At 44.4% G+C, this 21075-nt stretch overlaps 1 protein-coding gene and 1 non-coding gene across 4 annotated transcripts; one reads left to right on the top strand and one right to left on the bottom strand.

The window, feature by feature from the left end:
* The first annotated feature begins 1295 nt into the window (after positions 1-1295).
* On the top strand, positions 1296-20778 carry LOC134479803 (17-beta-hydroxysteroid dehydrogenase type 6-like). 3 transcript variants are annotated; one of them, XM_087555520.1, is made up of 6 exons: positions 1297-1505; positions 2102-2144; positions 11114-11440; positions 14065-14323; positions 17395-17558; positions 20240-20778. In XM_087555520.1, the coding sequence occupies exons 3-6, from the start codon at positions 11128-11130 to the stop codon at positions 20455-20457; spliced, it is 954 nt and encodes a 317-aa protein (XP_087411646.1). In that variant the 5' UTR covers positions 1297-1505; positions 2102-2144; positions 11114-11127; the 3' UTR covers positions 20458-20778. The 3 variants fall into 3 exon arrangements, with proteins under 3 accessions (NP_001419281.1, XP_087411646.1, XP_087411645.1); NM_001432352.1 differs by lacking the exon at positions 2102-2144 and having other exon boundaries at positions 1296-1505; positions 20240-20774; XM_087555519.1 differs by lacking the exons at positions 1297-1505; positions 2102-2144 and adding an exon at positions 9701-9874.
* Positions 18408-18480, bottom strand: Trnap-ggg (transfer RNA proline (anticodon GGG)). Its single transcript has one exon. It is a non-coding gene; the product is annotated as a tRNA-Pro (tRNA).
* Positions 20779-21075: the final 297 nt, after the last annotated feature.

The raw sequence follows: 21075 nt of genomic DNA, 5'->3' as shown, positions 1-21075 counted from the left end.
CATGGAAACCCTGTTTCAACACAAAACAAAAAAGCAACAGTAAATAAGAGGGGGGCGGGTTGAGAGAGAGAGAGAGAGAGAGAGAGAGAGAGAGAGAGAGAGAGAGAGAGCTCAGTGGTTAAGAGCACTGACTGCTTTTCCAGAGGTCCTGAGTTCAAATCCCAGAACCACATGGTGACTCACAGCCATCTGTAATGGGATCTGATGCCCTCCCTCTTCTGGTGAATAAATGAATGGACGACTGACTGACTGACTGAATGATTGAATAAATGAATGAATGAATAAATAAATAAATAATTCTTTAGAAAGAAAGGAAAGAAAGAGGATGGTCATTCTACACCGGAATTATTTAATCTTAAAAGGAACCATGGGTAGAGGCTTTTCTGCCAGTTGCCACTGGGTGGTAGCATTGTTTCCGTTGAGATTTCATCCAGGGCAGTAACAAAACCTATTTCACTTCAAGCCTTAGCTGTCAGCCTTTACAGACCTCTTACCCGCTAGGAGTTATTTCCCCCTTCAAGCCTTACACTGTCAGACAGCGTCACTCTTTTTTAGAACTAATATCTAGCGAGCCCTAGGCTATCTCCAAACAGCCGACTGAGATCCCAATTGTTTGGGATTTTAGTTTAGTTTTTTCTTTTCTATTTTTTTTTTTTAAGATTTACTTATTTTATGTACGTGAGTACACTGCCTTCAGCACACCAGATCCTGCTACAGATGGTTGTGAGCCACCATGTGGTTGCTGGGAATTGAACTCAGGACCTCTGGAAGAGCAGTCAGTGCTCTTAACCGCTGAGCTACCTCTCCAGTTCCCTTTAGTTTAGTTTCTAGCATTATTTTGTGTGTTTTTTAGCAGTTAAAAGAGTAATTTATTTAGAAGAATATGGCTTTTTAAATCTTTATTTTATCTCTTACATTGTTTAAAAATTATTAATATTTTGGAGGTGATGGGAATTACATTGCCTAGGTCAGTCTAAGACTTGCATCTTACTACTCCAGTTCCTAAATCTGACATTTCGGCCACCACCATGTCAAGTGGTCACTTATTCTATTAGTCTGCAAATAATTAATGAGTACATGTACAATACTTAGATTTGTATGTCACCTAGACTCAACTAAGGCACCCAGAATACTGACTGATAAAATGTTTCGGGTGTGTGTGCATATGAGGTTGTTTAAAGGAGATGTTGGCGAATGAACTGCTAATCTGAATGGGAGGATCTGCCTTCCGGCAGGCACCGTCCAATCAGCTAGGGGACCAGAAAGAACAAACAGGGCAGAAGAAAGGTGATTTCCTCTTTCCTAAACCTGGAACACTTTAATTCTGTCCACAAGGGCAGAGTGGTGAACTCCCAGCAATCTAGGACTCAACCTTTAGCCTTTAGCCTCACTCTGAGGGTTATGGTGATCAATTTTCCTGGATCTGAAGACTTGGACATGGACTGAGACCTCAGTTACAGACAGCCTGTTGTGAGACTTCTCAGCCTCTATGATTACTGCTCCTGGTAATTCCCTTTCCTATATCTATATCTGTTTACCCTGTAGGTTCTGCTTTGCTGGATAAAACTAACACAGTCTATGCTGGGTACAAAGATAGGCTTCTAGGGAGAAGGAAATTAATGACATGGTTTCTTCTCCCAAGGTAGTGAAGGCACAAACAAGGGTAGTACAATGTTATAGGTGTAGTTAGAAACTTAAAAACTTTTGTTAAATTTATGTGTATGGATTTTGCATGTCTGCCACATATGTTTGGGTATCTGCAGAGGCCTGAAGGGGTCATCAGCTCCCCTGGGACTCAAGTTCCAGGCAGGTGTGAGCTGTTGTGTATGTGCTGGGATTGGGACTTGGGTCCTCTGGAAGAGCAGCAAGTGCTCCTAACCCCTCAGTCATATACCCAGCCCTCTATGGCCTCGGCTCTTTAAGCTGATACAGGCACAGAACTACAGGCACAGAAGTATAAAGGACACGGCGTGTTTGGGAACCTGCCATTAGCTCTCCATTTTCAACTGGGAAGTGGGTCTAAAGGGCAGCATGGGGCAAGCACCATGAGCCAAGCTGAGGGATGTGATGGCAAATGGAGTGCTTCCTTCCTTTTACTCAGCTCCATCGAAGTGAAGTGAAAACGCCAACTACGCCAATATTTGGTGAGAAATTTGGGGGTGGGTTGGTGAAAATACTATGGAAATGAGAGGGTTCTTTGAAGATGTGAAGGACTTGTGTGCTAGCTGATAGCTTCCTGTGTAAGATAAGGAGACAGGAGGATACATTCGATTGACACGGGGTCATGACACCTAGATGTTCAAGGCCATATTTCAGCTTAAATTTGGTAGTATAAACACTACAGCAAAGTAGTAGAGCTTGTTTATAATGACTGCATTTGTTTAATGAGGACCTTTTTTAAAAGTTTTTTTTAAAAGATTTATTTATTTATTATATATAATTTACACTGTTGCTGTCTTCAGACACACCAGAAGAGGGCATCAAATCCCATTACAGATGGTTGTGAGCCAACGTGTGGTTGCTGGGAATTGAACTCAGGACCTCTGGAAGAGCAGTCGGGGCTCTTAACCACTGAGCCATCTCTCCAGCCCTAATGAGGATGTTTTAGTTTAACCCCACAGGATTATTTCCTTTAAACCCAGAGCAAGGGACAGTCATGAAAGCAAACAGAGCATTCAGTGCCCATTAAGCTATGTCAAGCGGTTTGGTATAGAAAATTGAAAAATTTAAAGTTTACTTATAAATTAGCCTACTAGACTTTTATTGTCTTCTTGTGTACATTTTCTTGTTATTCATAATGCTACATACGCTTTAAATACAGCCCTTTCCCGGCAGGCTGCGTAAAATAAAGGATTATTAGACTTATAACAAAACAGAGTATCAAAATCTACTCTTTCATGGAAAAGTGGAGTTGTCTGAAGACAGCGAGGAGCGAAGTTATTTTCTTACTGTGTTGCTACGTCTGCCTTCAGCTCAGGACTCACGGCCTCCCGAGGGTCTAGGATGGTACACATCATTCTACTGCTGGGTTTAAGCATTCCCAGGGACACAGCCAGAATTGTGTCTTAGGAAATTTCTAGAGCCTCAGGCTGGCAGGTAGGAGGGGAGAAATGAACAGGCAGTTTTAGATGCTGTGTCTGGGAGCAGATGACAGATACTCACGACCTGAATTGCTGAGGAAGGGAGGGTGGGATGGGGTCTGGTACTTAAGGAGGCAGAATTAATATCTCTATGTGTGAGGGAGGAGGGAAGAGATTAAAATAATGACCTCATTGTGGACCCTGGCAACTGGGTAGAAGGGGATTTTCTTGAACATTTGTAGGTGCTGATAAGTGTGTTAAACATTTATTTACTGGATGTAGGTTGGGAATGCATGTACAAGAAGGACAGCCAGCTACAAAGAGTGATGATTTCGATTCCTAACAGGTTGAGTTCAAGTCTTTGGGCTTCTTTCTTAGTTCTCATACCATGTGCGGCAATGCAAAGTATTAGTGTATACTGCATTTTGGGGCATATTGAATGCTTGCTATCTATTCTCTGCATTAATTCTATGAATTCTAGGGCTCGGTAGTGGCAGTGCTTAGCCTCTGAGAGATCTCGCATTTGAGCCCAGCATTTAAACAAACAACCCCCCAGAAAGTAAAGACTTAAATGCGAAGAGTTTAAACAGCTTTATGAGCCTCTGCTATGTTTAATAGCTCCTTCAGGGCCTGCTTATAAAGCAAGGACTCTAAGTTGACCAATGCTAGATGGACCCAGGTGGTAGGTGTTCAGAGGCAGCTGGAAATCAGAGGTTAGACACTAAGAGCGAGATCTGCGCTGAAATCAGAGATGTGGGGTCACTTGAATTGAGGTCAGAATGACGACCGAAATCACCAGATAAGAATGTGTATTTGAGAAGAGAAAGAGGAGCAAGATAGTTCTGTTAAAGATACTCACGTAAACATTGCAGAGGAAGACAAGTCAGCAAGGGCCAGAGAAATTGATGGGCGGGAGAGCTAGGAATGATTTCACAGGAGCCACGAGAGGAGAGAGCTATGGACGTGTCCATTGGTTAGAGCAAGTAGGAAGTCATTAATGACCTTTGCTAGATCGTTTTATGGAATGGTTGGGACAGACAGCTTGTAAAGTGAGCTGTAAAATCAGCAGACAGGCCTGTTACCTGTTTTCCTGGTTTTTCTAATTGTTCTGTGCCAGATTACCAATGTGTGTATGTGTGTGTGTGTGTCTGTATGTGCCTGTATGTGTCTGTATGTATGTGTGTTGGTGTGTGTGTGTCTGTGTGTATATCTGTATGTGTGTATGTATGTCTATATGTGTGTGTGTCTGTGTATGTCTGTGGGTGTGTATATGTGTGTATTTGTATGTGTTGGTATGTGTGTGTCTCTGTGTGTATGTCTATATGTGTGTATATCTGCATGTGTGTGTCTGTGTGTGTCTGTATGTGTGTGTGTTTGTTGGCCATGTACACATCATGGTATGTGTGAGGATCCAGAAGATTTGCCCTCTGTAAATACTTTAAGGAATGGATTGGTGAAAGGAGCTGGTCCTATTTGAAGAGCTTCGTCATTGCTCTTGTCTGTGCCAGACCTCACAGTGGGAACTGTGACTGCTCCCTGACTTGCATGCGATGGGTCTCATCGGATCATGGATCACAGTGTGTCCAGGGCGTGTGGCAGCATGAGAGGCAAGGTAAGTGTAGCTGCTGCAGAGCACGGCATAGCCAAAGCAGTGTTTGCAACGATCCTTGCAGACCCTTGGCTAACTGGCCATGGTGCTCCCAGAGGTGACATAGGTAGAAAGCTCTCTACATGCTGAAAATTTCTACAACAAGCTAACAAAAGGCTACCCTGAGTCATAACAGCAGAGAATTAGGGCCCCTCAACTAATTTCCAGATTTGAGCTAGTTTGAAGACCCAAAACTCTTCAAATGAAGAGGAGACCAGATCTGCTTGAGAATGAACTTCATTATAGTTCTGAAAATTTTGGGGGGGTGGAGGGAGGCTGAAGAGATGGCTCAACAGTTAAGAGCACTGACTGCTCTTCCAGAGGTCCTAAGTTCAACTCCCAGTGACCACATGGTGGCTCACAACCATCTGTAATGGGATCCAATGCCCTCTTCTGGTGTCATGAAGACAACTATAGTTTATTCATATACAATAAATAAATAAACAAATCTTAAAAATTTTCCTTCTTATTGTTGGAGAATTGTATACGTGCACATAGTGTGTTTTGATCAAACCTACCCTCATGCTCTCACCTCTAATATTCCCCTAATTACCCTCACCATGCTTCCCTCCCAAGATCATGTGCTCTTCCTAAAAGAAAGCCCATTGGGTCCACTTAGTACTGGCTGTAGTATGCACCTGGGTGTAGGACTGTCTACTGGAGCATGGGTAGCCCCTCAGGCCACATCCCTGGGGAACACTGACTCTGTTTCTATCCATAGCCATCAATTGGCAATAGGTCCTCAGCGCATTACTTGTATGTTACCCTGACTTGTAAACCACATGACCCAAAATGCTCTAGTCATGGGTGAGTGCGGCTTTCAACAGGTCCAGGCTGCTTTGCTGATGTCAGTGTGTGATCCAGCAGACCTGATGGTATATTAGGTGCTGGTGACAGATGGGGATGCTGCTTGGAGCCTTTCACAGCTCCTCATAACTGAACCAAAGCAGGGAAACTTGGGATTTTTTTTCAGCAAGGATCTGCTGTAATATGCAGACAGATTTATTTATTTATTTATTTATTTATTTATTTATTTATTTATTTATTTATAATTAATTTATTTATTTGACAGGGTTTCTCTGTGTAGCCCTGGCTGTCTTGAAACTTGTTCTGTAGAATAAGTTGGCCTTCTCCTCAGAGACTGGCCTGTATCTGACCTGCTGGGATTAAAGTCTTATGTTACGGGGTTGGGGGAAAAAAAAAAGTCTTATGTTACCCTACCCAACAACTCTTCCGCTTTTGAGAGACAGCATTCTTTGTTGGTCTGCTTTTGGGCCTTAATAGAAATTGAACATTTGACAATGGGCCACTAAGCTACCATGCAACCTGAGCTGTCCAATATGAACTGAGTGTTATTTGGCACACCCAGGTACAAAGTTGGATGTGAACTGCAACAAGCCATCCTCAAATGGGTGTGGTATGTGTGTGACTGGGCCCCAAGGCACAGGTCAGTTACATGAAGAAATTGCCCAAATGCATATAGGTCTTGTACATGTTATAATGTCACCTGCCCCAAACGTGCACCTATGGCTTCGTGGAGTGTGGTCTGTGATTGATTAACTAAGGAAGAGAGGATTCATGGGGTGTGGCCTGTGATTGATTGACTGAAGACGAGAGGCTGCTGGGACCTAGTTTGTGGGTAACTCTGCACACTATGCACCCAGCAGTGGACAGTAACAGTAATATAGTTCCTTTCTGAGACAATCTCCAAGGACACCAGGGAAAGTAGGTCTTCACAGTGGGCAGAACTTGAGGCAGTACATATGGCTGTGCATTTTGCTCTGAAGGAAAATGGCCAAATGTGCAAACATAAACCGATTCATGGGCTGTAGTCAATGGTACGGACAAATGGCTGCCAGGCATGTGGGAAGAGCAATTGATGAGAAAGGCATTTAGGGAAGAAGTATGTGGATACATCCGTAGGGCAGAGGGCTTCTTGAAGGCTCTTGGTGTTACCACATTCTGTAATTAAAGCCAGACAGGCCACCATCTAGAAAGGATAATAAACACTTCAGGAAAGAAGGTATGCGTTTCCCCTTCAGGGAAGACTGACACCTGCTGAGGCTCTTGCTGAGAGTAGAAGAAACGCAAAACGTGATGAACACCAGGTAAGGCCACATGGCCCATCGCAGAAATGAGACATGTCAGTACTGTGAACAATTCTGTTCTGAAGAATAATACATTTCCAGAAACTCACAGCTGGTCACAGTGCAGAGGAAAAGGTGTCTGTGGAGCTCTCGCTGTGTCTGACCTCCTTGCCAGAGAGTCAGGGAATATCTTGGAAGAGGAGGTTGAAAAGTTGTGGGAGCAAGAACTGGTGAAATCCCTGACCAAATAATGCCACACAGACTCAGGGCTATCAGCATCCCAGCCCCACCCCTGGTTGAGGAACTACTGATATTTGATGGATGTTGAGGGAGAAAGAGCAATTTTCTTTAAGGGGATATTGACTATATGGGATTCAGGGGTTATTTAGGGGTTATTTAAAAAGTGAGGTGCCGGGGGGGGGGGGCGAGACAGACAGAGAGAGAGAGAGAGAGAGAGAGAGAGAGAGAGAGAGAAGCCCTAAGCAGCTAAGAGTCTTGGCTATTCTCACCTGCATGGCAGTTCATAACTGTCTGTAACTCCAGTTCCAGGGCATCTGATGCCCTTGTCTGACATCTGCAGGCATCAGGCACACACACACACACACACACACAGACACACAGACACACAGACACACACACACACACACACACACACACACACACACGAATAAACAGACATAAATTGGAAGGAGGGTCAGGAGGTAGGGGAGGCTCTGGGGGAGGAGTTAGGGGGAGATAATATTAACCATGTTATGTGACCAGAACATATAACATGCACATATGAAATTCTCAAAGAACTAATGACAATATCATTTTGAAAAGAACAGTAACCAAGATGGTAGTATACACATTTAATCACAGCACTTTGGAGGCAGAGAGGCAGGCAGATCTATGTAAGTTCAAAGTCAGTCTGGTCTATATAATGAGTTCTAGGACAGCCAGAGATGCATAGTGGGACTGTGTTTCAAAAAACCCCAAAACTCCAAATAGTGCATTTCTAGTTTTATATAAGATAGGTGAAATTATGACACTATTGTTTCATTTGGAAATTAGGCACAAAATGAGGTGTGACCAATTGGGTGTCAAGTTGACCAACGGTGGAATTTTGGTAGTTAATCCTTCAGGGTGGCAACTTGATCAGATCTGGAAACTAAGAAAAATGCCTCTGGGCTGGTCTGTAAGGGATTAGTGAGGAAGGAAGCTCCTCTCCAAGAACGAGTGGCACCTTCTGATGGAGGTCTAGACCCGAATCTGAGAGAGAAACTGTTGGTTACCCGTCCTTGATAACTTAGAACTCTGCTCTCTTGGCCAGCATAGACTGAAGACCTGAGGCTCACCAGGACGCCTCCTGGCCTTTCAGGACAGCCTGAGACTGCTGAGGTGTTTGGCACTGGGTCTGTCTAGTGTGCCGTCATCACAGACAGTGAGTGCTGTGTAAGCTGATCTAAACATCCCCTCTGTAATATATTATTAGTCTACCAATCCTTTTCCTCTGGAGAACTCTAGTACAGACATATATAATGTAGCTTGATCACATTCACCTCCATTCACCTTTTTACCCCTCTTCTATGGAGCCCCTTTCTCTAACAAGCTCTCTCCCCTACAGTCACATCTTTTCTGCGTGAGGGACCTTCTGAGTGTTATTAGCATGTTTGCACTAGCATGGGTGGAGAGTTAGTGACTGTATCATGGGCACCTGGTATGGGCGGCCCCATCGGTTTTCACACTAAGACTGAAAATTCAACAGAGAACAGACTGTGAGTTTGTTAATTTGTTGCTCATCTTGGTTTGTAGCCCTGGCTATCTTTGAACTTGATGTAATTCTCCTGCCTTAGCCTGTCTAGTGCAAGGACTATAGGCAATATGCTACCTACCACACCTGGCTCAAATGGACTGTTCTGTCGGTGGTTGTATGTCAGCGCCTCACAGTTTCCAAATGTCTGACTCAGGAAATGTTTGTTGAACAAAAATGACCTGACTCTCATAGTATACAATATATAATATAATATGATATGTGATAGATAGTATACGATACAATATGATATATGACATGTGATATATGATAATATATATTGTTTTCTAACTGGATAAGGGTTGGGGAGAAAAGAAAGATGTGCTGAAGCAAATGCAGAGGTAATGAAAAAGCTGTGCTTCTGGTGACAGTGGCCGGTCTTTTGTACCAGCGAGGAGAGAGGCTGAGAATCATTTGAGCTCAGGTGTTCAAGGCCAGTCTAGGCAACAGAGTAAAGTTGAAAAACCAGAAAAAATTTGTCCTCTGGGGCATACTGGAAACTGCCTGCTAGGATTAAAGAGTAAGCTATAAGAAAGAATATGGTGGGGCTGGAGAGATGGCTCAGCGGTTAAGAGCACCCGACTGCTCTTCCAGAGGTCATGAGCTCAATTCCCAGCAACCACATGGTGGCTCACAAACATCTGTAAAGAGATCCGATTCTCTCTTCTGGTGTATCTGAAGACAGCTACAGTGTACTTATATATAATAAATGAATAAATCTTTAAAAAAAAAAAAGAAAGAATATGGTAAAGTCAGATGTGGTGGGGCATGCCTTTAATACGAGTACTCAGGAGGCAGAGGCCAGCAGTTCTCTGTGAGTTTGAAGCCAGCTTCACACTATTCAAAATAATAGACTGGTCTATATTTTGAAGCTTAATGTATAGCAAGACCCTGTCCCAAAAAAATTAAAAAGAGAGAGAGAAAGAGTACAAACTAGGAGAAAGGGGGTTAGGTGTTGGCACCTGAAAGCCTTAATGATGGACAAGGAATCTGAATTGTGTAGATTCTCGTCTTGCAGGTGTTGCTGGGGAGAGAGGCCTCCTTAAGTTGTTACCTCATTACCTCTACCCTTATCTTTGACCTTTACTCATAGTGATTACAGGGTAGCCAACACTTAAAGATTAACAGAAGATGCAGAGCCCTTCTCCAGAGCTCTAGCAGAGACAGGCAACACTAATGTCTGTTGTGGTTTGCCCTGGAGTTATCTGTATTTTGATGCTAATTCCACTGCCCCAAGTCACTGCCTATGTCACTGCTCAGGAATCAGGTAACTTTGCCAGAATCTCCCTATTGAATTTGTAAAGTTCCTAAGGGATGGACCATACCGGGCTTTGCATGTGGCGGTTTGAGTGTAGGAAAGTGTGTGGTGGCAGGAAACACTGGGCTGCTGTGGGATGTGTTTCTGCCAAGATATCTAGCAGGTATCTTGGGGCACCGAGGTGCCAGATCTAGCGAGGTAAAAGACACCAATACTTTTTTTATTTTTATATTTTTACAACAACAAATCTCTCCTTTTCTTTTTAAATTGTTTTGTAGTAAGCCGGAGAAGCCGTGGGCTGCTGCATAGTATTTGCATTTTGATGCACACATATCATTATACTTCATTATCCCCTCCCACCCCCACCCTCTTCTTACCACTTCTCTCTGGTCCTCTTTCTTCCTGAAAAGTTTTTGCTTTCGTGTCACATGGGTCCCATTACCCTTTTGGAGACAGGGTCTCATGTGACCTCAGACTTCCTATGTAGTAGTTGAGATGCCTGCTAAGTAGACACTGGACCAATTGAGATACATCATAGCAATGAAATGAATTTCAACAGCCCTTCAGACTGGTCTATATTTAAAATTTGCTCTTCCAACCTATTCCCCATCAAATAATCCTTGTCTAATGTAGCTTCCAGTGCCACTGTAAGATCCTTAAACTTTTCTAACCTTTATTTTAATTGTATAGATGTGTTGCTCGCATGTATGTCTGTGCATCATGCGACCAGAAGAGGGAGTCAGATCCCCTGAGATTGGGTTACAAATGGTTGTGAGCTGACATGTGGGTGCTGGGAATTGAATCTGGGTTCACTGGAAGAACAACCATTGCTCTTAACTGCTGAGCCACCTCTCCAGTCTCTCCTCCCATGCTTTTTTGAGACAAAGCTAGGAATGTTTCATTGTAGAATATGTAACTTTTCTTTTCTTTTTTTTCGGAGCTGGGGACCGAACCCAGGGCCTTGCGCTTGCTAGGCAAGCGCTTACTCTACCACTGAGCCAAATCCCCAGGCCCACTTTTCTTCTTTTTTAAGATACCATCTTGACATATGACTGACACTCTGGCTTCCCTCTTCTGAAACACCTGGCACTGTGTAACTTAACTCCCGTTAAGATGTCTGTCACATCCTTACTGCCTTCTCTCAGTTTCTCTTACTGGCAATCAAGACCTGGGCTGGTGCAAATGGTCTTCTATTAAACCATATCCAAAGCCCTTTGCGTGACAAAATCTATTCTCTTTCTATTCAAGGACATTCCCTCATAATGTGGTTTTACCTGGTGACTCTTGTGGGCCTTTACTACCTTCTGCGTTGGTATCGTGAAAGGCAGGTGGTGAGCCATCTACATGACAAGTATGTCTTCATCACGGGTTGTGACTCTGGCTTTGGGAACCTGCTGGCCAGACAGCTGGACAGGAGAGGCATGAGGGTGCTGGCTGCATGTCTGACTGAGAAGGGAGCAGAGGAGCTGAAGAGCAAGACATCTGACAGGCTGGAGACAGTGATCCTTGACGTTACCAACACAGACAGTATTTCAGCAGCCACTCAGTGGGTGAAGGAGCATGTTGGAGACAAAGGTATAAAAAATATTTTCACTTTTAATTTGTTTAGGCAGGAAAATGCAAAGCTGTATAATATATACATGCCAAGAAACAGGGTTTAAAACACTGGCTTTGTCACTTGAAGGACTGTCATGACTTTGTCCTCCCACCTTCCTTCCTTAAAATCTTCAATATAGTGATATTTATTTCTTTTCATTTAAGAATTCATTCTTCAATAATTTTATGCAGTATATATTTTTATACTCTTTTCTCCACCAACCCAACATCACACTCTTTCTTTCTCTTAAAAATAAAAACACAAGGAAAAGGCCACTAAAAACAAGGTGTCTGACCTATGCTGCCTAATTGTACCTGAGTGCAGGCCACACCCTGGACTATGTTGACCTACTCAACTGAAGAAAACTGATTTTCCCTCTCACAGCATTTACTATTTGCTAATAGCTTCTCAGTTATTGGTGAGACTGTTGCTGTTTTCAGACACACCAGAAGAGGGCATCGCATCCCCTTACAGATGGTTGTGAGCCACCATGTGGTTGCTGGGAATTGAACTCAGGACCTCTGGAGGAGCAGTCAGTGCTCTAACCGCTGAGCCGTCCCTCCAGCCCCAGAGATTTTTTTCTTGGGTCATTATTGTTATTCTCTTTGTTATTATCAGTTTTTCTTGATACTACGTAGCCCTGAGTAGTCTGGAACTCCTATATAGAGGAGGCTGGCCTTGAACTCACTGCATTTTTCTTCCCTGTGCTGCCTGGCCAGTTTCATCATTCTCTCCAGAAGCTTCCATAGAATGTGACTTTCTTCCTAACTGAACATATTCCTTAAAATTTATTTTTGGTTTTGAAAAATATTTATTTATGTATATGAGTGTTCTATTTGCATGTTAAGCCTGCATGACATAAGAGAACATCAGGTCCTGTTATAGAAGTGAGCCACCATGTGGTTGCTGGGAATTGAATTCAGAGCCTCTGGAAGAGAAGCCAGCGCTGTTACTTCTGAGCCATCTCTCCAGCCCTGATTCTTTGGAATTTAAAATCCAGAAGTATTGTATACTCCTCTCTGTCTGTCTCTGTCTTTGTCTCTCTGTCTCTCTCTCTTTCTCCTCCCCACTAAGCCCTTCCAAGTTCACAGTGGTTGACAAATTTCCTTAAAATTTAAACCTGCAATCAGGGTTCTATTTATTTTCTCTAGATTATCGCATTTCTTAGGGTTTGGTCTGACTTATAAAATAAAAAATATCTTAGTTAAAGTTACTTTTGCTGTGGAACACCGTGACCAAAGCAACTCAGGGAAGAAAGGGTTTATCTGGCTTATACTTCCACACCATTGTTCATCATTGGAGGAAGTCAGGACAAGAACTCACGCAGGGCAGGAACCTGGAGGCAGGGGATGCAGAGGCCATGGAGGGGTGCTGTTTACTGGCTTGCTCAGCCTGCCCTCTTATAGAACTCAGAACCACCAGCCCAGGAAGAGCACCACCCGGAATGGGCTGTGCCTGCCCCCATCTCTCTCTCTCCTCTCTTTCTCCTCTCTCCCCTCTCTCTCTCCTCTCTCCCCTCTCTCTCCTCTCTTCTCTCTCTCCTCTCTCCTCCCTCTCTCTTCTCTCTCTCTCTCCTCCCTCTCTCTCCTCTCCTCTCTTTCCTCTCTTCTCTCTCCTCCCTCTCTCTCTTCTCTCTCCTCTCTTCTGTCTCCTCTCTCTCCTCTCTCTCTCTCCTCTCTCCTCTCTTCTCTCTCTCCTCTCTTCTCTCTCTCCTCTCTCCTCCCTCTCTCTCCTCTCTTCTCTCTCCTCCCTCTCTCTCCTCTCTCCTCTCTTCTCTCTCTCCTCTCTCCTCCCTCTCTTTCCTCTCTTCTCTCTCCTCCCTCTCTCTCCTCTCTCTCCTCTCTTCTGTCTCCTCTCTCTTTCCTCTCTCTCTCTCCTCTCTCCTCTTCTCTCTTTCCTCTCTTCTCTCTCTTTCCTCTCTTCTCTCTCTCCTCTCTCCTCTCTCTTCTCTCCTCCCTCTCTCTCCTTTCCTCTCTCTCCTCTCTCCCCTCTCTCTCCTCTCTCCTCTCTCCTCTCTCCTCTCCTCTCTTCTCTCTCCTCCCTCTCTCTCCTCTCCTCTCTTTCCTCTCTTCTCTCTCCTCCCTCTCTCCTCTCTTCTCTCTCTCCTCTCTCCTCCCTCTCTCTCCTCTCTCCTCTTCTCTTCTCTCTCTCTCTCTCTCTCTCTCTCTCTCTCTCTCCTCCCTCTCTCTCCTCTCCTCTCTTTCCTCTCTTCTCTCTCCTCCCTCTCTCCTCTCTTCTCTCTCTCCTCTCTCCTCCCTCTCTCTCCTCTCTCTCCTCTCCTCTTCTCTTCTCTTCTCTTCTCTTCTCTTCTCTCTCTCTGTCTCTCTCTCTGTCTCTCTCTCTCTCTCTCTCTCTCTCTCTCTCTCTCTCTCTCTCTCTCTCCCTCTCTCTCTCTCTGATGTGATAGTTCACAGTTGTTATTTCAGCATTTGGGAGGTTGAAGGAAGAGGATTATTAGACGCAGCTCACCCTGGGCTCTGGAGAGAGATGTAGTCTCAGTTTTGATTCTTTTCTCTAGCATTTTTTAGTTATTAAGGAAAATGTGTCAACACAAGTTGTTGCTTTTATCAGAAATCTATTGATTTATGTTTTGTTGTTTCAGGACTCTGGGGTTTGGTTAATAATGCAGGTGTGTTTCAAGCATTTGCCTACATTGAGTGGTGCCGACCGGAGGACTGCATGTCTATCTTTCAAGTGAACCTCATTGGTTTGGCACAGGTGACTCTGAGCATGCTTTTCCTGGTAAAGAAGGCTCGGGGCAGGATCGTCAACGTCTCCAGTGTTTTGGGAAGAGTTGCATTGTTTGGAGGATTCTACAGTTGCTCCAAGTATGGAGTCGAGGCATTTTCGGACGTGCTAAGGTACCTTAGATACCTGGGCCTCGCGCCACTGCCTATACCGCCGCTGCAGACCCTGAGTTCTGTGCTTCACGCAGCACCTCGTTTCCTTGCTCCCCACATCTTTTCTGTTATTTGACACAGATCTCCCGCTGTAACCCTGGTTAGCCTGGATCTCACTGTGTAGCACTTGTTGGCCTGGAGCATAGTAGGTACCCTCCTGATTTGGCTTTCTGCATGCTGAGATTGCAAATATGAACTTGTTTGTTTTGAAACAAACACCTTACTTTTAGGTAGCCGAGGCTGGCCTTGGACTCCTGAGCATGCTGCTCTAACTTCCCAAGGACTGAGGGTACAGATGTGTGCTGTCGTCTAGCTAAAATGCCTTTTTAGGCAGGATCTTACTATGTATCCCTGGCTGGTCTGTCAACTCAAAGAGTCTGTTGGTTTCGCCTCTCAAGTGCTGGGGTTAAAGTGTGCAGGAAAGCATCGTAGGTTCAAAAGTCCCATATGTGGATATTGTTACTGCTTCACGGAAACTGAGACCAAAGTTCAATCCCCCCAATTCATCTGTAAGTTAGGATTTGGCAGGATGGTGGTCCAGGCCGAGGCCCTTGGCTTCTGTAGCTACCTCACACTTAGTTCTCAAGATGTGTCCCTTACAAGATTCCCCTTCTGAGGAGAGGGTGGCTTTGTTTTTCTTCCTGGAAAACAACTTGTCTCTGTCTCTCCATGTGATGCCTTACCCTGAATCTTCTTACTTGATAGCCTGCTTTTTTTAGATTATAATTTCAATTTACCGTGGGACCCCTAGGTCTTGCTTGAATCTAGAGCTCATTGTGTTTGTGTGTTTGCTACTGTTGATCGAACTCTGGGTCCTATATACACTGAGGTCCTATATACATGTCCTGTCCTGAATTCACATATATTTTAAAAAATTATTTATTTTATGTATGTGAGTACACCGTAGCTGTCTTCAGACTCACCGGAAGAGGGCATCGCATCCTCTTACAGATGGTTGTGAGCCACCATGTGGTTGCTGGGAATTGAACTCAGGACCTCTGGAAGAGCAGTCAGTGCTCTTAACCACTGAACCATCTCTACAGATCCTGAGTTCATGTATCTTATAGTCACTGACACCACATTGTGTGTCATCAAGCCATATTGTAAGAATTTTACATCTTTTCTTGTGGTTCTGGGCCCTTATGTATTAGGTAAAAAATCATTGAGCTGTATCTCTAACACCCAGATTATTTAAGGTACTGCCTTCACTCTACTGTGGGACTACAGAAAGGAGGTTAAGTACTTGCCTGTGTCACATGGGTAATAGCAGACAGAGTTGCTGCCTAGACCTAAGATTGGCTCTCTTCCAGTCAAGTACCCTGGTCCAATCCGCTGTGTACATAAGACCATGTGTAGTCACTTTATATTTCTGTATAAACTCTCTTTAGCAGGGGTTGATCTTGGGAAATGAGACTCAAATATGACCTCGTGGTAGTGATTAGCTTCCCCTGGATATAGTACATTATCACAAGTAGTTTAAAGTTTATGGTGTTTTTTTTTTTTTTTTTTGTTCTTTTTTTTTTATTCGGAGCTGGGGACCGAACCCAGGACCTTGCGCTTCCTAGGTAAGCGCTCTACCACTGAGCTAAATCCCCAGCCCCTTTATGGTGTTTTAAAACAACAAGATTATAGTTCTTCCGAGTCAAAATATCTGAAGTGAAGGTCATTGACAAAACCTCCTTTCTGAGGGCCTGGGGAGGCTCTGTCGCTTGCCTTGTCCTGGCTGCCTACCATCTTCCTTCTTGTGGTGAAGGCAGAACTTACCTGCTCTGAGATTTCTGAGGGGGCTCAGTCTTAACTCAGTTCATACACAGAAGCACTTAGCACAGCACCTTCACAGTCAATTCCTATGTTGCTTTTTCCCCTTCCCCTCTTGGGTACCTAATGCTTCAAAAACATTTATTTTTATTTTATGTGTATGAGTGTTTGTCTGCACATAGGTGTGTGTACTGTGTTCATTTCTGGTGCTTGTCCAGGTCAGAAGACTGTGCCAGATGCCCTGGAACTGCAGTTATGGCTGGTTGTAAGCTGCCATGTGGGTGCTGGGAAGCAAACCCTGGTCCTCTGGAGAAGCAGTGTGTGCTCTTGTTGAAAGAGTAGCTTAGGACTGGTGAGATGGATCAGAGGACAAAGGTATATGCCACCAAGTCTGAAGACCTGAGTTCCATCCCTGAAACTTATGCATGCAAGAGGAGAGAACTGACTCCTGCCAGTTGAACTCTGACCTCCAAAAAGTGTGATATGGTAAACACATACACACACACACACACACACACACACACACACACACACACACTCATGCATGCAAGCACACACATATACACATATACATATATGCACACAGACTCACTCATACACACACACTCATTCATGCAAGCACACACACATATACATAAGCATACACAGACACACTCATATACACACTCATGCATGCAAGCACACACATACACACATATACATAATGCACACACAGATATACTCATATACACATACTCATACATCAAAGCACACTCATACACACATACATGCACACATATACATAAACACATATTAAAATGCATACACATGTGCACACACATGCATGCATGCACAAACATGAAAAGAAAAGGAAATCTAAGCAATGCAGAAGAGCAAAACAGATTAATGGTTAGAGGAGTAGGTGTAATCATGTTCCCATGATTGGATGTAGGCATGTTTAAATTACTGTTTTCTTTTTTCCTATTTTTTGTTCTTTATTTTATGTTTCTGAGACAGGGTCTCACGGTGTAGCCCTGGCTGGCCCAGAACTCACTATGTAGACCAGGCTGGTCTGGAACTCATGGGGATCCACTCTGCCTCCTAAGTACTTGGATTCAAGGTGTGTACCACCACTCTTGGCTCTCTGTCCTTTAAAATCTGCAGTAAAACTGTTGTTGTTGTTGTTGTTGTGTGTGTGTGTGTGTGTGTGTGTGAGAGAGAGAGAGAGAGAGAGAGAGAGAGAGCTGAAATGGTGATTGTTTCATCAAAGGTGGTAACTTAAAGTTTGGTTTCAGACGTGAGATTCGAGATTTCGGGGTGAAAGTCAGCATAATTGAACCTGGAAGCTTCAAAACGAGAATGACTGACGCAGAGCTAAGCATTGAGAAAACCAAGAAAACCTGGGAGGCGACCCCTGAGCACATCAGGGAGTCCTACGGACAGCAGTTTTTTGATGACTGTAAGTTGTGTGTGTGTGTGTGTGTGTGGGGGTATGCAGTGTGTGGGCTGTGCTTCCCTGCACATTTGCAGAGAGCAGAGGTGGACTTTGGGTGTCATCTATTACTTTCCACCTTAGTCCCCTCATCCCTTCCACCCTCCCCATATATGGTCTCTCTGTGCAGCCCTGGCTGTCCTGGAAACTTGCTCTGTAGACCAAGCTGGCCTCGAACTCACAGAGGTGTGCCTACTCTGCTTCCCATGTGTCAAAGGTGGCTGCCGCCTCCACTGGGATCCCCACAGTAGTTCTGAGACAAGGTCTCTGAACAAACTGGCTCATCATTTCAGTCTGGCTGGCTGACATCCCGGGAGTTAGCTCTCTCCCTCCATCCTGGGGTTACGACCATGGCCTGGCTTCTGTGTAGGTTCTGGGTATCTGAGTCAACCAATGGCACTCAGACACATGCATGCTTTCCCCATGCATGGCTGCAGGTCCCCAGCCCCAGGTTCCTTGTTGTTGTTGTTTGTTTTTCATAGAGATTTTAGAGAAAATGGATATGTTTGTATAAGGAAAAAAACACCCTCTGGCATGTACCCCATACTACACACAAACACATATATAGGGAATGCAATTCATGATTATATTCTGTCGAAATGCCCACACGAATTTGTCGGCGCCTGCACCGACACGGTGCCGAGAATTGGGCGAAAGCCTGCGGGATTAAAGAAACACACACACAGGTTATCTGTGTCAAGCCAGGAGAGGAAGAGAGAGAGAGAGAGAGAGAGAGAGAGAGAGAGAGAGAGAGAGAGAGAGACTCCTGTAGCTTTATTCACCACTTATTATTATTATTTTTTTTGGTTCTTTTTTTTTGGAGCTGGGGACCGAACCCAGGGCCTTGTGCTTCCCAGGCAAGCGCTCTACCACTGAGCTAAATCCCCAACCCCTATTCACCACTTATATACCCAAGTTCCCCAGGTAGAAAATATCTGGGAAGCACAGTGGGAAACCCTGGCTCATGACTACCTGGCTCGAAACAAAAGACCACTAGGAGACCTGAATTAATTAGGGAGAAATCCGAGAAGACCAGCCTAAATCTCAAGGACAAAGGCTGAGAAAGCAAAAGGCAGGAGCAAATTGACCACCGCCCAGGTGTGGCCCAGGTGTGGCCCAGGTGTGGCCCAGGTGTGGCCCAGGTGTGGCCCAGGTGTGGCCCAGGTGTGGCCCAGGTGTGGCCCAGGTGTGGCCCAGGTGTGTCGGTTCCACATGCATCAGCCCGGCTCAAAGCATTCCGTGATTATTTTCTTCTTGTGCTGTAAATTCATGGGAGAGGCTTTGTCCAACAATTTCAAGACTTTATGGCAGTCATCTTAGGGCTAAGTAACCCTGTATGGCCCTGTTTGTGGCCATACAGTCACAAAGCAGCCGAATCCAATATGGCTCCCTACACAAATTCATAGAGACCGGCACATTAACTGTTGCTTGGATTTGTTAGATTGGAGAGAAAAAGAGTGGCATTGGAATTATATGTTTGTATGTGTGTTTGCATATGTTTACATGTGCTTATGCTTGTGTATATGTATGTGTGTTTATGTTTTAACTGTGTACATGTGTATGTGGTTTTTTGTTTGTTTTTTAAAAAAGATTTATTCATTTATTATGTGTATGTGAGTACACTGTCTCTGTCTTCAGACACACCAGAAGAGGGCATCAGATCCCATTACAGAAGGTTGTGAGCCACCATGTGGTTGCTGGGAATTGAACTCAGAACCTCTGGAAGAGCAGTCGGTGCTCTTAACCACTGAGCCATCTCTCCAGTCCCCACATGTACGTGTTTTACATGTGAATCTATGTGGGTACATGTGTGTGTGTGTGTGATGTCATGTGATGTCATGTGATGATCAATCCCAGGGCCATGCATGTTCTAGGCGAGAAGCCTACCATTGAGCCACATGCCCATTCTTCAGGGCTTATTTTAGGAGTGAAGAAAATGTTCTGAAATTCAAATATGAAGATGATCGTACAACTTTAAATACACTGGCTAGATTTTATGGTATATAAGCTATAACAAAAATGCCCAGATTTACAACTGAGGGCCAGCAAGATAGCTTAGTTGGTGAAGGTATTTGCTATCTAAGTCTGGTGACCTGAGTTCAATCCTAGAACCCACATAAAGGTGTAGGAGAGTGCCAACCCCACAAAGGTGTGCCCTGACCTCCACACATGTGCATTCAATAAATAACAATAACATTTCTGATTGAAAGAGGAGATTTGTGTACTTATATTGAATGAGTCATGAAACTGAGTTTTAAAAATAAAGTTTACTAAGGAAGGGTGTGGTACACACCCCAAATCCCAGCATTTGGGAGGCAGAGGCAGACAGATCTCTGTGAGTTTGAGTCCAGCTTGGTCTACATAGCACACATGTTCCAGGCCAACCAAAACTACATAGAGAGACCCAGACTCAAACAAACAGAAAAACCCCAGAATAAACTTGTTTCTAGAATTAAGTAAAAACACAGGTTTGATCTTTATGTTCGTGGTGATCACGTTGGGGAGCACGGGTTTGGCCTGGACTCTTGGTCTTCCTTCACAAAAGTTCACAGACATGAACTGTAGTTAGACTCCTGTGACCATGTGCAGCGATCACTTAGAAACAATCCAGAGAAGAGCTGGCTGACCTCCCTCCTCTGCTCCTTCAGTTTGCAACACCACCAGACGAGAACTGAAGAAGTGCAGCACGAACCTGAGCCTGGTCACAGACTGCATGGAGCACGCTCTGACCTCTAAGTATCCTCGCACCCGGTACTCAGCTGGCTGGGATGCCAGACTTTTCTTCATCCCTCTGTCTTATTTGCCTACATCACTGGTAGACTGCCTACTGGCCATATCTAGGCGCAAGCCAGCTCAGGCAGTCTGAAGGATCCTGGGTCGGCGGCTCTGGGAATGAAGAAACAACTCAGTTATTCCCAGCTCAAGCTGTGTGCGCTGACATACTTTCTTGCCTAAACCACGTATGGGCTGTCTTTTCCTCTTCTACACCCACAGGCACCTGGCCTCGCTCTATAACCCTGGCTGGCAGCAAACTCATAGAAAACGTCTGTCTCTCTCTTAATCAAGGCGTTTGCATTCCAGGCGTACAAAACTTAGTACTAACTTAGCCACTTTTTCCTGGGGATATTTCCATATTGTGTTATTCTTTCTTGTCCTATTAAAAAGTATCCCATATAAGAACAATTTACCCTTTTTTCTCCTTAGATTTATTTTTAACTTTGCGTACGTATATGTGTCTTTGTGTGGGTATGTCCAGGAGAGTGTCAGTGCCTAAGGATTGTCAAACATGGCAGAACAGAGGCAGTTGTGAGCCTCCCTAAGTGGGTGCTGGGACTTGAACCCTGGTCCTCTACAAAAGCAGCAAGTGCTTTAACCACTGAACCATCTTTCCAGTCCTCAAAGCCTGAGTCTGTTTTTTTAAAAATGATTTATTTATTATTTTTATTTTCTGTGTATTGGTCTTTTGCTGCATGTGTGTCTATGT

Source organism: Rattus norvegicus, chromosome 7 (genome assembly GCF_021556685.1).
Source record: "Rattus norvegicus strain SHRSP/BbbUtx chromosome 7, alternate assembly SHRSP_T2T, whole genome shotgun sequence".
NCBI lineage: Eukaryota > Metazoa > Chordata > Mammalia > Rodentia > Muridae > Rattus > Rattus norvegicus.
Note: the sequence above shows the minus strand (reverse complement) of the source record. Positions and strands in the feature narration are given on the sequence as shown.

Excerpts from the sequence above, each read along its gene's own strand:
- LOC134479803 (XM_087555519.1), top strand. The coding sequence starts at position 9,784 with ATGTCTGTTGTGGTTTGCCCTGGAGTTATCTGTATTTTGATGCTAATT. Across the intron at positions 9,875-11,113 it reads TGTCACTGCTCAGGAATCAG|GACATTCCCTCATAATGTGG; the intron begins GTAACTTTGCCA and ends TTTCTATTCAAG. Across the intron at positions 14,324-17,394 it reads GCATTTTCGGACGTGCTAAG|ACGTGAGATTCGAGATTTCG; the intron begins GTACCTTAGATA and ends GTTTGGTTTCAG.